General features: G+C 38.5%; 2 protein-coding genes across 2 annotated transcripts in view; one reads left to right on the top strand and one right to left on the bottom strand.

The window, feature by feature from the left end:
• The first annotated feature begins 600 nt into the window (after window positions 1–600).
• LOC145985664 (protein CFDP2-like) lies at window positions 601–1,080 on the top strand. Its single transcript, XM_083119734.1, has one exon. It carries the CDS (start codon window positions 601–603, stop codon window positions 1,078–1,080), a length of 480 nt encoding a protein of 159 aa, XP_082975860.1.
• A 2,547-nt stretch (window positions 1,081–3,627) lies between these two features.
• The window catches only part of LOC145985665 (uncharacterized), a 69,287-nt gene continuing 59,523 nt past the window's right edge, over window positions 3,628–13,391 (bottom strand). Inside the window, exons 14-18 of the mRNA XM_083119735.1 lie at window positions 11,142–11,256; window positions 10,134–10,314; window positions 8,041–8,164; window positions 5,004–5,145; window positions 3,628–3,960 (exon numbers count right to left, since the gene is read on the bottom strand). Coding sequence (XP_082975861.1) covers window positions 3,761–3,960; window positions 5,004–5,145; window positions 8,041–8,164; window positions 10,134–10,314; window positions 11,142–11,256 — 762 coding nt within the window. The 3' untranslated portion in view covers window positions 3,628–3,760. The remainder of the gene's footprint in view (window positions 3,961–5,003; window positions 5,146–8,040; window positions 8,165–10,133; window positions 10,315–11,141; window positions 11,257–13,391) is intronic.

Genomic DNA, 13,391 nt, shown 5'->3' on the forward strand with positions numbered 1-13,391 from the left:
TTATGTATATAGAGGGCAGAAGTCATGTCTGGAAAGAAGTCAATTCCCGGATCCTATGAGATAATCACTAACATCTGGAAGTAGATTAACCTACATGATAAAATTAGATATATTTTCAGTCCGGACTTCCTGGACTTCCTAAATACGTCCTATGTGCTAACAGAGGTGAAAGCGAATCATCTTCAAAGAATATACCCTGAAATATCTTTATTATAAGTAGCACTGACCGTGCGGGCGGAGGGGTTTGTGTGCTTTGTTGAGGCTGAGAGCTATGCCAGCGGTAGAATCTACCTGCAGGGTCACCCATGCTGGACAGGTCTCAGAAGAGAAGCCAGACTAAGGTGTTCTACAACGTCCCATCTTTACCATATCCTATCCTAATATTCCTTCCTAGTCCCAAATACTGCTGCCTTGTAGTCATAGAGGGATCTATAAAGGCTAAGGGAAGAAAACCCTAACAGAAAATTACCTGGTCCTCCAGGTTGGGGGTTGGCGTGAGGCTGACAACCTTATCCGGAAAAATCAATCGTTCAGAAACCACAACTTGTGCCTCGGAAAGTGGATCAACATGATGACGGACCAGCTAAACTGATAACGGACATGAATATGGCCACGTGGAATATAAAGACAATGCTAGCCCCAGGAAAGATGCAGGAGGTAGAGGAAGAAATAGAAAAAAATGGTATACAGATAGCAGCAGTACAGGAAATTAGATGGGTTGGAACGGGCAGAGTAGACAAAAAAGACTTCACAATGTTTTATCGTGGACCAGAACAAAGGACAGGGCAGAGAGGTACAGGCTTCATAATAATTAAGGAAGCAAGAAAAAGTATACTGCAGTTTGTGCCAGTATGTGATAGAATAAGTAAGCTCAGAGTTAAAGGATCATTCAGAAACATAACAATTATAACAGTGTATGCACCTACAGAAGACAAAGGTGATCAAGAGAAAGAAGAATTTTATGATAAGCTGGAGGAAACATTAGAAGAAACACCTAGATATGATTCAATTATTATCATGGGAGATTTTAATGCACAAATTGACAAGGAGGATAGGAGAAAAGGACTATATCTTACATAGAGAAAGCAATAATAATGGCAATCTACTCTATCAGTTTGCAATTAGAAACAAAATGATAATAAAAAGCACGTGTTTCCCACATAAAGATATACATTTGGGGACCTGGAGATCCCCAGATGGAACAACAACAAACCAAATCGACCATGTTTTGGTAGGTCACAGATATTCCTCCTCAATCACAGATATTAGAAGTTGCAGAGGACCTAACTGTGACTCTGACCACTTTCTTTTGAAAGTAAAAGTTCGAGAGAGAATAAGAACAACACAACAGACAGAAAAACTAAAAAGAATAAAATGGAATATGCAGAAATGGAAAAAAGAAGAAATCAGACAAAGATACCAAGATGAAATAGCTCAAAAAACACAAAGTTGGACAGCAGAAGAGAGGAGCTCAACCGAAAAACACTGGGAGAAAATACAAGGAACTCTAAAAGAAGTAGCAGAAGAAATAATAGGAGAAGATAAACAAGTAGGGGAAAAAATGTGGTTCGATGAGGATTGTGAGAAAGTAATAAAGGAAAAGAACGAAGCTAGACAAAAAATGATACAAAGAAAAACGAGAGGAAATGTCGAAAGGTATTGAGAAAAAAGGAATATAGCTAATAAAACATGCAAACAGAAAAAGAAGGAGGTAATGAAGAAACAGCTGATGGAGATAGATGACTTGAGTAGACAAAATGAAACAAGAAAAGTATATACAGCAATCAAAAAAGTAAATAAAGGATACCAACCGAAGGAAATTGGCTATAAGGATAAAAACGGAGTAGTGATAGGAGATCAGCATAGAAAATTAGAGAGATGGGAAGAATAGTATCAAGAACAACTAGGAAAAGAAGAGGAACTAGTGGGAACAACAGGAATAGATGGATACAATGAGGAAACCATTGAAGACCCACCAACAATGGAGGAGATAGAAATAGCAATTAGAAAAGCGAAAAATAACAAAGCACCAGGAGAAGACGGTATAATAATAGAAATGCTAAAGATGGCAGGACTGACAATGAAAATTGAAATTCATAAACTCCTGGAACGGATCTGGAAAGAAGAACAAATGCCGGAAGGATGGAAAGATGAAATAATATGCCCAATACACAAAAAATGGGATCGAACGGAATGTAGTAACTATAGACCAATAATGCTGCTAAATGGGGTGTACAAAGTCCTTACCAGTATTATTAATGAAAGACTGAAGAAATATATTGAAGCTATAGTAGGAGAATATCAATGTGGATTTAGACCAGGTAGGAGTACAACAGATCAATTATTCGTTATACAACAGATAATTGAAAAACATTATGAATATGCAATAGACCTCCTAATTCTATTCATTGACTACAAAAGAGCATTTGATAGTATAAGGAGACCCGAACTGAGTAGAGCTATGCAAGAATTAAAAATCCCCATCAAGTTAATAAATTTAATAGAAAAGACAATGAAACAGACCAGAGCAAAAGTGAAAATAGGGAATGAAACAAGTAGAGAATTTCCATATTACAGAGGAGTCAAACAAGGAGATGGACTGTCAACCACACTCTTCATACTAGCATTACACGTGGCCGTTCAAAAGGTAGATAAGAGAGGATCAATTTTTTCAAAGAGCACTCAAATATGCACATATGCAGATGACATTGCAATAATAGCACGAACAAGAAACGATTTAAAGAAAACATACCAGAGATTAGAAGAAACTGCAAATAGATTAGGACTAGAAACAAATGTCAATAAAACAAAGTACATGATTGTTACCCAAAAACCTGACAAATATAGAGAGGAAAGAATAGAAATAAATGGGAAGGAATTTGAAAGAGTCAGGTCATTCCAATACTTAGGGCTGATCATAAATGAAGAAAATAAAAATGATAGCATGATAAAGGAAAGGATATACATGGGGAATAGAGCATATTATACAAACATGCAATTATTAAAGAGCAAACTAATAAACAGGAATCTCAAAATTACCATATATAAAACGTTAATAAGACCTATAATAACATATGGTTCAGATACATGGGTAATGAATAAGACAGAAGAGGAAGCATTGCGCAGATTTGAGAGGAGGGTGATACGCAAAATATATGGACCGGTTAATGAAAATAATTTCTGGAGAATAAGAACTAATGAAGAAATTAACCATATACTAGGGAAAGTGGATATTGTGAGATTTATTAAATCACAAAGAATGCGGTGGCTGGGTCACGTACAGAGAATGGGAAAGGATAGAATGCAAAGGAAAGTGATGCAAGAAAAAATCTATTCAACAAGAAGAAGAGGAAGACCAATGACAAGATGGTGTCCTGGAAGATTTGCGTCACATGAAGGTGAAAAGATGGTGGGAGATTGCAGAGGACAGGAATAGATGGATGCACATAGTTGAGGAGGCCAAAGCCCATGAGGAGCTGTAGCGCCATGTGGTAGGTAGGTATCTTTATTATAAACGGTGCATTCAAGAAAGATGTGGAAACAAATTACCAAGGTTCTTGAAAACTAACACAACTCTTAAAAAGGTACGTTCTTTAATTCTAGAACTAATACATTCCTTATCACTATATTTTTGTTACACGTGAACATTATCAATTGTCTTATAGCTTGAATTTCTTCCATTTTTGGTAACAGATGGATGTTTTGGTTACGAAGAACACCATTGAGGTTGCGGTATTTTTTGCATTGGCTGGAGAGAGAATTATGTAGTTTTCTGTGCATGGTTTCTGGGTTCCACTCTCATCTTATACGGTTGAGGAGAGACCGTGATGCCTCCACAAGGGACTGTCGATGGTGGCTTCTCTCCTTCGGGAATGTGTAGCCTGTAGTTCTTGAGTATCCCTCCTAAGAGCAGGAACAAGTTGTTCCTAGCCAAGGACTCCCCAATGCAGGAGCGCTTTCCTGGAGCAAAGGAAAACAAAGAAGCAGTTTAAGATAGACAAAATGGTAGGTCCAGGGAAACTCTGGAGCAAGGTCGCGCAGAAAGATAGGAAAGAGGTGGACGGAGCGAAGCAGTACACCCTGATGCAAACAGCTGGGAGCTGCAGTCGCTTTTAACCTCCACGCAATTCTGTTCCCTTGCATGCGTTCATTGGTCGAGCCCACTACTTGCACATAGACATGCTTTCGTTTGCTCGCTCCAGAGATTTCCGGGACAGAGTATAGCACAGAACTTCTTTCTTTCTTCAACCCTGATAGAGGGTTGAAACGTCACGTTGTTAAGTGTTTTGTTTACTGAAATATAGTGCCTTGGTCAGCATATGTAGAGTTTATTGAATTAACTAATTAGCAAGCTAAAAGTTATGCAGAGAATTGTGGCAATTGGACTAATCCATTTCAAACCAGACTCGATTTGATTGATTAAATTGTTGTCTTAAGTTCATTTTATGCATTGATTGATTGAATTGTTTAGGCACAGATAGGCTAATCTGGACTGGACGTACAGTTTAAAGTGTACTCCCATGGGATCCGAACCATTGTGCAATGTGTCTCCACCGGGTATGGAACCCGGGACCCTTGATTTTTGTTATTTAGCGTCGCTTCTCTGCCACATTTAGCTAATCGCGAAGATGAGAGTGAGTGATATAATGAAGAGACGCTTAACACCCATGCCAGGACGCAATTCGAACCCGGGACCCCTGGCGTCGTAGCGCGCTGCGGCTTTTATGTGAGATACTATACAACTGCAAAATCTCCCACTGAGTTTCATTTTTTTTTAAACGAGGTGTGAAAAGTTAATAATCAAGTACAATATTAAATCACTATATTGAAATGTGGAAATAAGAAAAGAAGCTGTGCCAGATTTTCACAAACAAATATAAACAAATTTATCCCTTATCTGCAATGAAAATTAAATTGTTTGCTGTCTTGTCAGTAATAATTCACACTCTTGGCTAGATTGATTTGGTGCGGGCAGGGCTAGCAACTTTCTGGTACAAACTTACCCGCTCCGAAGGGCATGAAAGCGTCCATTTTCTTCAGTTGCCCGTTTTCGTCTAGGAATCTCTCTGGGCAGAAGTCCTCTGGGTCCTTCCAGACGCTTTCGTCCATGTGAGCCGACAAGATCTGCACCCCTACTGTGGAACCCTGCAACAGCGCTTACGTTAATCTCGAAGGAAAGAAAAAAAGAAAGAGAGAGAGAGAGAGGGGACTGGTGTGGTGCACACTCAATTTGCAACAAACGCCAAAACTAAATGCTAAGGGCTCTAAGGCCCTCCTAACCTAATAATTCCGCCTAGGTCTAATAATGCATATGTTGTTAGGTTAGAAGTGTCAGGCTTAGAGCTCTTGGGATCTAGTTTTGGCGTTTGTTGCAAGCTGAGTGTGCCCCGCACAGTGATGTGCATACACGTAGATGACGTAATCTATGTAAACAACATGGCGAAAGGTGATAACTTAGCAAAGGGTGCCTTGGAAGTAAAATAAAATTATACTGCTTATCAGTTGCTGATGTGTGAGAACAATTTCTCACCTAGGAAAAAAACCTAACGTAGGTGATATTCTAGTGTTTCATGGGGAAAAGACTAATTTTGTCTCACCACTGACATCTGTTGTTCTTTTTGCATACAATTCGACAATTTCTTACCTAGGGAAAAAACCTAACATAGGAGATATTCTAGTGTTTCATGGGAAAAAGACTAATTTTGCCTCACGACTGTCTTCTGTTGTTCTTTTTGCATACTATTTATCTTCTTCCATAGTTGATGATAGAAGAGTAGAGAAATTTTGTTGTAAATAGGATTCTTTTCAGTTCGCTAGGAACCAATATAATTGAAAATGTCACTTTCCTTTCATGAAAGCCTTGAAAATTAATTTTGATGCGCTTTAGATTCTTTACGCAGTCTATGTAAACTACAACTCAATGTAATCTACCCGTAGATTACGTGTAGACAACGCATGTAGACGTAAACTTATAGTGTACGGTACATCACTGGCACCCGCACCAGACCCGAAGAAAGAGAGAGAAACAGCCACACACATCACCCAAAATATGTCAACTGACACAAATATGTTGACTCCAATAACACATTAAAGCGCATAAACTGCTAATGATGTACTTTTTGATGCATTAAAATACACCGAAATGCATCAATTGCGAAGATCAGACAGGATCATTTCAACAAAACCGAAATTACACGTTTAACTGTGTCAATTAATGAATCAAAAGTGGTTTGATGCATTTCCAGTTCTCTGTGAGCTAAACTATTCCACATCAGAACCTATTAGCCAATATCTATTTTTGGCCCGTTAGTTTGTTTGCCCTCACAGATAATATATAGTAGGTACACAACAACGAAAGCGAACCGCATGAAGATTCACTTCAATGCTCTAGAAGGAATTCTAAACACATGAATTTTTTAAGAATTTAAAACTGGTTTTTAGAAAGGAGAGGAATTTTTGAAAACGACTTTGCTGCCGAAGGCTAAAGGACCAGCTTAGTCTTGAGGAATATTAGGTTTTTCGAGACTTACTCAGGTGAATTCTTTAATCAAAAATTTTATATCTAATAACGGAATTAAAACAACGGAACCGGAACAACATTAAAAAGAATAATTTCAATGAACCTGATAGCAGCAATAATTGAAAAATTTAAAATTTTAGTGAGTATGTATTGTGATTATCCTTGCCTAATGCATCTTGTATAAGCATTACAAATATACATCAATATTTTATATACAGTAAATAACAATCTACCAATTAGTTTTAAATAATTTCACAGCATAAGATGAAATTATACAAAATATTACAACATATGAATATCTTTGCCATATGGCTTTAAGAACCTACATCTACCGGTTGACTTATCAAGAATATCGAAGAAAACGTTGTGGTCACCTATTTTTGAGCAGATGTAAAGAAAAATTTAATATAATTACGAAACAAATAAAACCTAGAAAAACCAATGGCTCAATATTCTTTATGTATTATCATTACGTGTTTTATTTTCCAAAACTGCATTTAATATATTGACCTTTAAGAAAATGAATTTCATATTTTTGAGATATGACTTTAATAGCTATTCCTCTCTCTGCGATACAATGTTAGTGTATCGAGTTTTTCAATTCATGTGAGAGCTTTCGAGAGTACTTGTTATTACTGTGAACTTGTAGTAGGGGATTCTATGTTCGATTCTTTGGCACAGTCTATGATTCTGGTTAATCGCATCCCAGTTCTGCTTAACAAAATTTTTCGCTGATGCTATAACTGTTTTCCAAACGAGCATAGTTTTGTTGAAGGCAGTAAGTAACTTCACGCTGCCTTCAAAATTTATAGTAATCGGAAATTAAATCTATCTATAGAGTTTATCGTATAATTTCTTTTCTTTTACTATAACGCAGACCCTGTTCTGTGCTGGAGGACGTTATATGATCGTATTAATGATATCTAGCATTTGTAAATACATTCGAAGGTGACAGGTTCGCTTCCTGGGACAGAATCTTATGACAGATTTTTCCGGTTTTTTTTTTCGAGTCGCTGGTGCAGTCAGTAACTGTACATTAACCTAGTAGAGTGATGTTATTTTTGTAACATCTCTGTCTGTTTCTGCATGGACAGCTTGAAAGCGAGTAGTTACTCCCAAAGCCACCAATCAACAAGCAAGCTACTGACGTCATCTCAACCGAGCACCAATCGCTAATCCTCTTTCTCAAGCTCTACGCTGTGGCTAGGCTCGCTAGCTATACTCGGGCAGTCAGATGTTCCGAAAATAATTACAAGTAATTGACGTCAGTATTTTAGTTGAAATTATTGAAAATTTAGTTAAATGCACCCATTGCACTCTTCTTCCAATGCGAGGTCGCAATCCCCTTAAGAACAAAAGCTGGAAAAATCTTGTGAAGATGAACTCCTTATCAAAAGCAAATTATTACCGTAATAAACTGAGTCTGTTGTGACAAGACAACAACCAATCCCCACAAAGGATTGTCTTGACTTTGAGTTCAGGAGGCTACGATAGAAATACAATTATTCGAGCAGTTTTACCTGAGGGATGGAGTATCCTCTAAAATTGACAGAAGAATTTGATGTCGAAGGGCATCTTGGTACTGTTGGGACAACTGGTCGTAAACGCAGTCCTTCGTTGATGGTCGCTTCCAGGTATGGCAAGCTAGAAAAAGTAGCAATTGCAATTGTTGTACTGTACGGAGACTATGAACAAGCAGTGTCTGTTGCAGGTAGTATTCTCTCGATATGGGTTTCGAAATATCCCTCAAAAAAGTTATTATTTGTGAAAGTACGAGGGTTAGATTAAAAGTAGTGGTAACATTCCAATCACGTGACCCATATTGTCGGATGTTGTTGTGTGTTCAGTAGCTGGTAGTGGATTGAGAGTGAACGTAGAGGTTGCAGTTGTGTGTTAGTTTAGGTAGCAGTGGTCGTTGTCTCGAACGGCAGAAGGAAAGTGCAGGCACTCGAAAGACGTACATACTAAAGTAGAGCAACGCCCGTGGATAAAAAAATGATGTTGCACGAGGCCATAATGTTCTCAAAGATTGCGTGAAGCATGTAGGGATGCAGTGTTGCCTTATCAATGCATCCCGTATGTGATCAAGGCATACCGCACCCAGAGTTACTATTCTTCTTCATGACAGTGCAAAGTCTCACAATGCTGCCCCTCTCAGACATGATCCATTAGATTACGTCGCTTTGCCAAGATGAAAGAGACTTTGCGAGGATCATTCCAACCTTAAGCAGATATGGATATGCCTTTGATAGATGATTGCTGACATTCTGGGAGAATGCATTGAAAGAATGTTAACCGATTTTGGTTTTGGCGATAAAGTCATTTGAAAACATGTTTCCACTGTTTTATTTGCCAACCCTTGTACACTATCTACCAAAAGGTAATTGGGCACGTGTACAAAATCGTTGTCTGGTCGTGCGAACCCTGTTAGAACCTCGTGGAGACACCTCTTGCTGCTATAACAGCAGAAACTCTGTCAGGCATGCTCTCGACTAGTTTGTGGAGGACGTCCATTGGAATGCGTCGCCATTCCTCTTGCAAGATCTCACTCAGTTGGACAATGGAATTTGGCCGCATCTCCCGAGACCTCACCCGCCAGTCCAATGCCTCCCAAAGGTGTTCTATGGGATTGAGATGAGGACTCTGTGCAAGCCAGACCAATCGGTGAACATTGTTGTCGGCATACCACTGCATAGTAGCCTCCGAAACATGCCACCTAACGTTGTCATTCTGGAAGTAACAGGGGTCCATTCCGTAAAAACGCCACAAGGTTGGGAGCATTTCATTGTCTAGTATTGTACAGTATGCCTGTGAGTTCATTGTGCCACGAACAACCACCAGTGGTCCCACTAAATGATACTAAATGATTGAAATTAGATACTAAATTAACCACCATCATAGGTGCCCAATTACTTTTTGGTAGATAGTGTATTTTGCGAATTTATAAAAGAAAGTAATCAGATGGAAAATTGACAGAAGGTTATTTGCAATCAGATAGAGCAATGCAAGCATGAAGGAAAGTCAAAGTGGCTTTCTTTCTTTCTTTTTACATGACACAATAATTTCCAAAAATCTTGAGGACACCAAGACCACCAGATCTATCCTTGTATTGTTTTCTAAAACAACAAGTATTCAGCAATAAACCTCGCACGATTGACAAGATACGCTGGTGGTTGCTGGTATTACAGAAATTACATTAGGAATTGTGTTCAGAAAATTGAGGTTAGGGGTACTAAAGTGCTTGGATGCTGGATGAGGCTAATTTCTACATCTGCTTTAGAAATAACTTATTTTACAACATACAAGGCATGCTAATTTTCATGTAAAGCTTTAGTGAAATAATTAAATTGTTTACAAGCTTTATGTTAACTACAAAAAGAGTTATTATTAGAAGGACTTACTCAGTAGACACAGCGTGGTATTTCAAAAATGTCCTGTGGGGGTGGAAATTCCAGTAACTACCATTGAAACGTCAGGATATATGTAACATATAAAATATGTTACAATCTCCTCCCCCACCAAGAGTTAAAAAATAGCAACCAAAAAGAGGGGATACAGATACCCCCAGATACTATATTAAGTATCCAAGATTATTTTTCTATGAAACAAACACCTGGACTTGTCCTTGAAGGAGGGATATTTCTTGTCTCCGAGTACTCTATCCAAATCCTCTTGAATTCTTGTTTGGATATCAGGTTTCAATATAAGGTACAGCAAGCAGAAGCCCAAAGTCCCGGAGGTGGTGTGAAGCCCAGCAATGAAGAGATCGAAGCATATTCCTCTCAGTTGCTTGACTGAAAAGAAAATAACCTCGGTTATCTATCAGACCAATCTAACAATGGGGCACAGTGGCGCCAGTAAGATTTACAATATGAGTGTAAGAAAGCAGGAATGGAACATTTCCTCACGCATAACTTTGAACATTAATTGTTGAAGTATAAATAAACATATAAGAGCATATCTTAAGTTGAAGCTTCATGGCTATTGAATAATATCTCTCAAGAAGAAAGAGGTGACCTGCCTTTCCACCCACTTTGTTTAGGAAAACACTTCTAATCATATTGTTTTAGATTGGAAAGCCTCTTCTGGGATGACTGGCCTCGATTTAAAAATGGTTGAGAGAATTCCAAGAAAGAAAAATACTTCAAAAAAGGCCACGCAATGATAAAATATAAAACCAGATACATATTTGAAATGTTATACACCTAAATATAATTAACCATTCAGTATAACTAAATAGCTTGATATTCAAAAACAACTTTTTACACTCAATATAATAGCCTCCCATTAAGTGTTCATATCTCTTCCGCAAAGTTACCTTTCATAAACAGATAAAAGTAAATGGTGCTAAGAAATGTTAAATCGTACCATCTCTTGACTTACTTTTTATAAACCTTTACCTTTGCGTTATTTTGTTTTCATTATTGATGTTTTTGGCGTAAAATGGCCACTATGTGCTGTATCTGAATTTCAATTCTTAACAAAAATAAGGGAGGCTCACAATATTGTTAGCCGAAGGCCTCAACAAATATAAACTTGAGCCTTGTGACGGCGAAAAGAACGTTTAATTGCAACTAATGCAAGTAAGCATACTGGAATTGTGCAACTTGCACCTACTTACTCGAGAACGAAGAGTTCTCATCTTGCTCACATTTCTCGACCTCCATCAGGTAGACATCAATGAAATCCTTTGGGTTCTCCGGGTCTAAATCCTCCTTATGTTTCACGATGGTTTCCTGTTGATATTTCAAAGCAAATGTTAATACCAGGAGCTTCATCAAGTCTTAAAACAAGAAGAAATCGTGAACTTAAATTGAAAGGCGATAGCAAGAATGGAAATAAAGATTCCTTTTTTTCTTTAGAGCACTTACTCCGGACGTCCATAAGTGCAATATTCATAACAGTACGGTGTATCTTATTTATTACATACTGTACTTTCTCGTTATATTATTTTTCTTGTTTCACCTCTTCTGATTTTCCACAGATTTATCCGTACAGTTCGATGTTTTTTTGTAATTCAGGGCATTATCGCTCCTGTACGCCAACGTGATGAAACAGAAGCATAGAAAAAGTGGATAACCCCTGCAGACACGCAACCTCAATCCGCATACATTCAGGGGTAGGCGCTTAGTGCCCTGGTGCCTTTAAAATAAACCAGGGCGTCAAATCAGCCGAATTTCTGTTCCCCCGTTTTCCTTTTCCTCCTTTTTTATTGATGCTTTCAATTATACATGTTTGAGGCGATATCCCACAACTAGTTAACGTCTCATGGATATTGTGGACAAAGATTGTTTCGGCGTACCAAAAACAAGCTTATCGTTTCGGGGTACCAAAAACAAGCTTATTGTTTCGGCGTACCAAAAACAAGCTTATCGTTTCGGGGTACCAGAAACAAGCTTATTGTTTCGGCGTACCAAAAACAAGCTTATCGTTTCGGGGTACCAGAAACAAGCTTATTGTTTCGGCGTACCAAAAACAAGCTTATCGTTTCGGGGTACCAGAAACAAGCTTATTGTTTCGGCGTACCAAAAACAAGCTTATCGTTTCGGGGTACCAGAAACAAGCTTATTGTTTCGGCGTACCAAAAACAAGCTTATCGTTTCGGGGTACCAGAAACAAGCTTATTGTTTCGGCGTACCAAAAACAAGCTTATCGTTTCGGGGTACCAGAAACAAGCTTATTGTTTCGGCGTACCAAAAACAAGCTTATCGTTTCGGGGTACCAGAAACAAGCTTATTGTTTCGGCGTACCAAAAACAAGCTTATCGTTTCGGGGTACCAGAAACAAGCTTATTGTTTCGGCGTACCAAAAACAAGCTTATCGTTTCGGGGTACCAGAAACAAGCTTATTGTTTCGGCGTACCAAAAACAAGCTTATCGTTTCGGGGTACCAGAAACAAGCTTATTGTTTCGGCGTACCAAAAACAAGCTTATCGTTTCGGGGTACCAGAAACAAGCTTATTGTTTCGGCGTACCAAAAACAAGCTTATCGTTTCGGGGTACCAGAAACAAGCTTATTGTTTCGGCGTACCAAAAACAAGCTTATCGTTTCGGGGTACCAGAAACAAGCTTATTGTTTCGGCGTACCAAAAACAAGCTTATCGTTTCGGGGTACCAGAAACAAGCTTATTGTTTCGGCGTACCAAAAACAAGCTTATCGTTTCGGGGTACCAGAAACAAGCTTATTGTTTCGGCGTACCAGAAACAAGCTTGGTTTGCAGTTAAGATGTATATGCTAGTAGTGCAATATAATAAAATTTAGAACAATGGTGTTATGTAGAACGAGTGTTATTTCTTGAAGGATATTAAATAAGTTAAAGTCTCTAAAATGTTAGAATTATTAAAACTAATAATAATAATAATATAGAGAAAAAAAGAAAGAGAAAAAAATTGTGACTAAATATAGAGTTCGAAGGGTGAAGGAAGGTGATAGTATGCTGTACGCCTCGAATTATCGGGACACTGTTGTAAAGATTCTGTATTTGAGTTTCAAACTGTTCATGCATTCGATGTAAGCCAATGCTGCATAAGGCCTCTCAGCGTACTACAAGGGTCGTTCAAGGTTAACCGGGATTTTCGTACGCAAAAAATCGATGAATAGCCGGATCATGATGAAACGTGCGGGTGACGTAATGTATTCCTTCGCGAGTAACTAGCGCCCGGCATGACGTATTTCGCGCATGCGCAGCAGTTGCAGCGAACATGGCGGCAAGCAGTGTGTCTGTGGCTGTGGAGCAGCGGTGTATAATCAAATTTCTCGTGAAGGAGAAAGTGAAACCAGCTGAGATTTTCAGACGATTGCAAGCACAGTATGGTGAACAAACTATGTCGCGGACAAGAGTGTACGAATGGTGTGAGCAGTTTCGCGAAGG

This window comes from Lepisma saccharinum, chromosome 3 (genome assembly GCF_977018435.1).
Source record: "Lepisma saccharinum chromosome 3, izLepSacc3.1, whole genome shotgun sequence".
NCBI lineage: Eukaryota > Metazoa > Arthropoda > Insecta > Zygentoma > Lepismatidae > Lepisma > Lepisma saccharinum.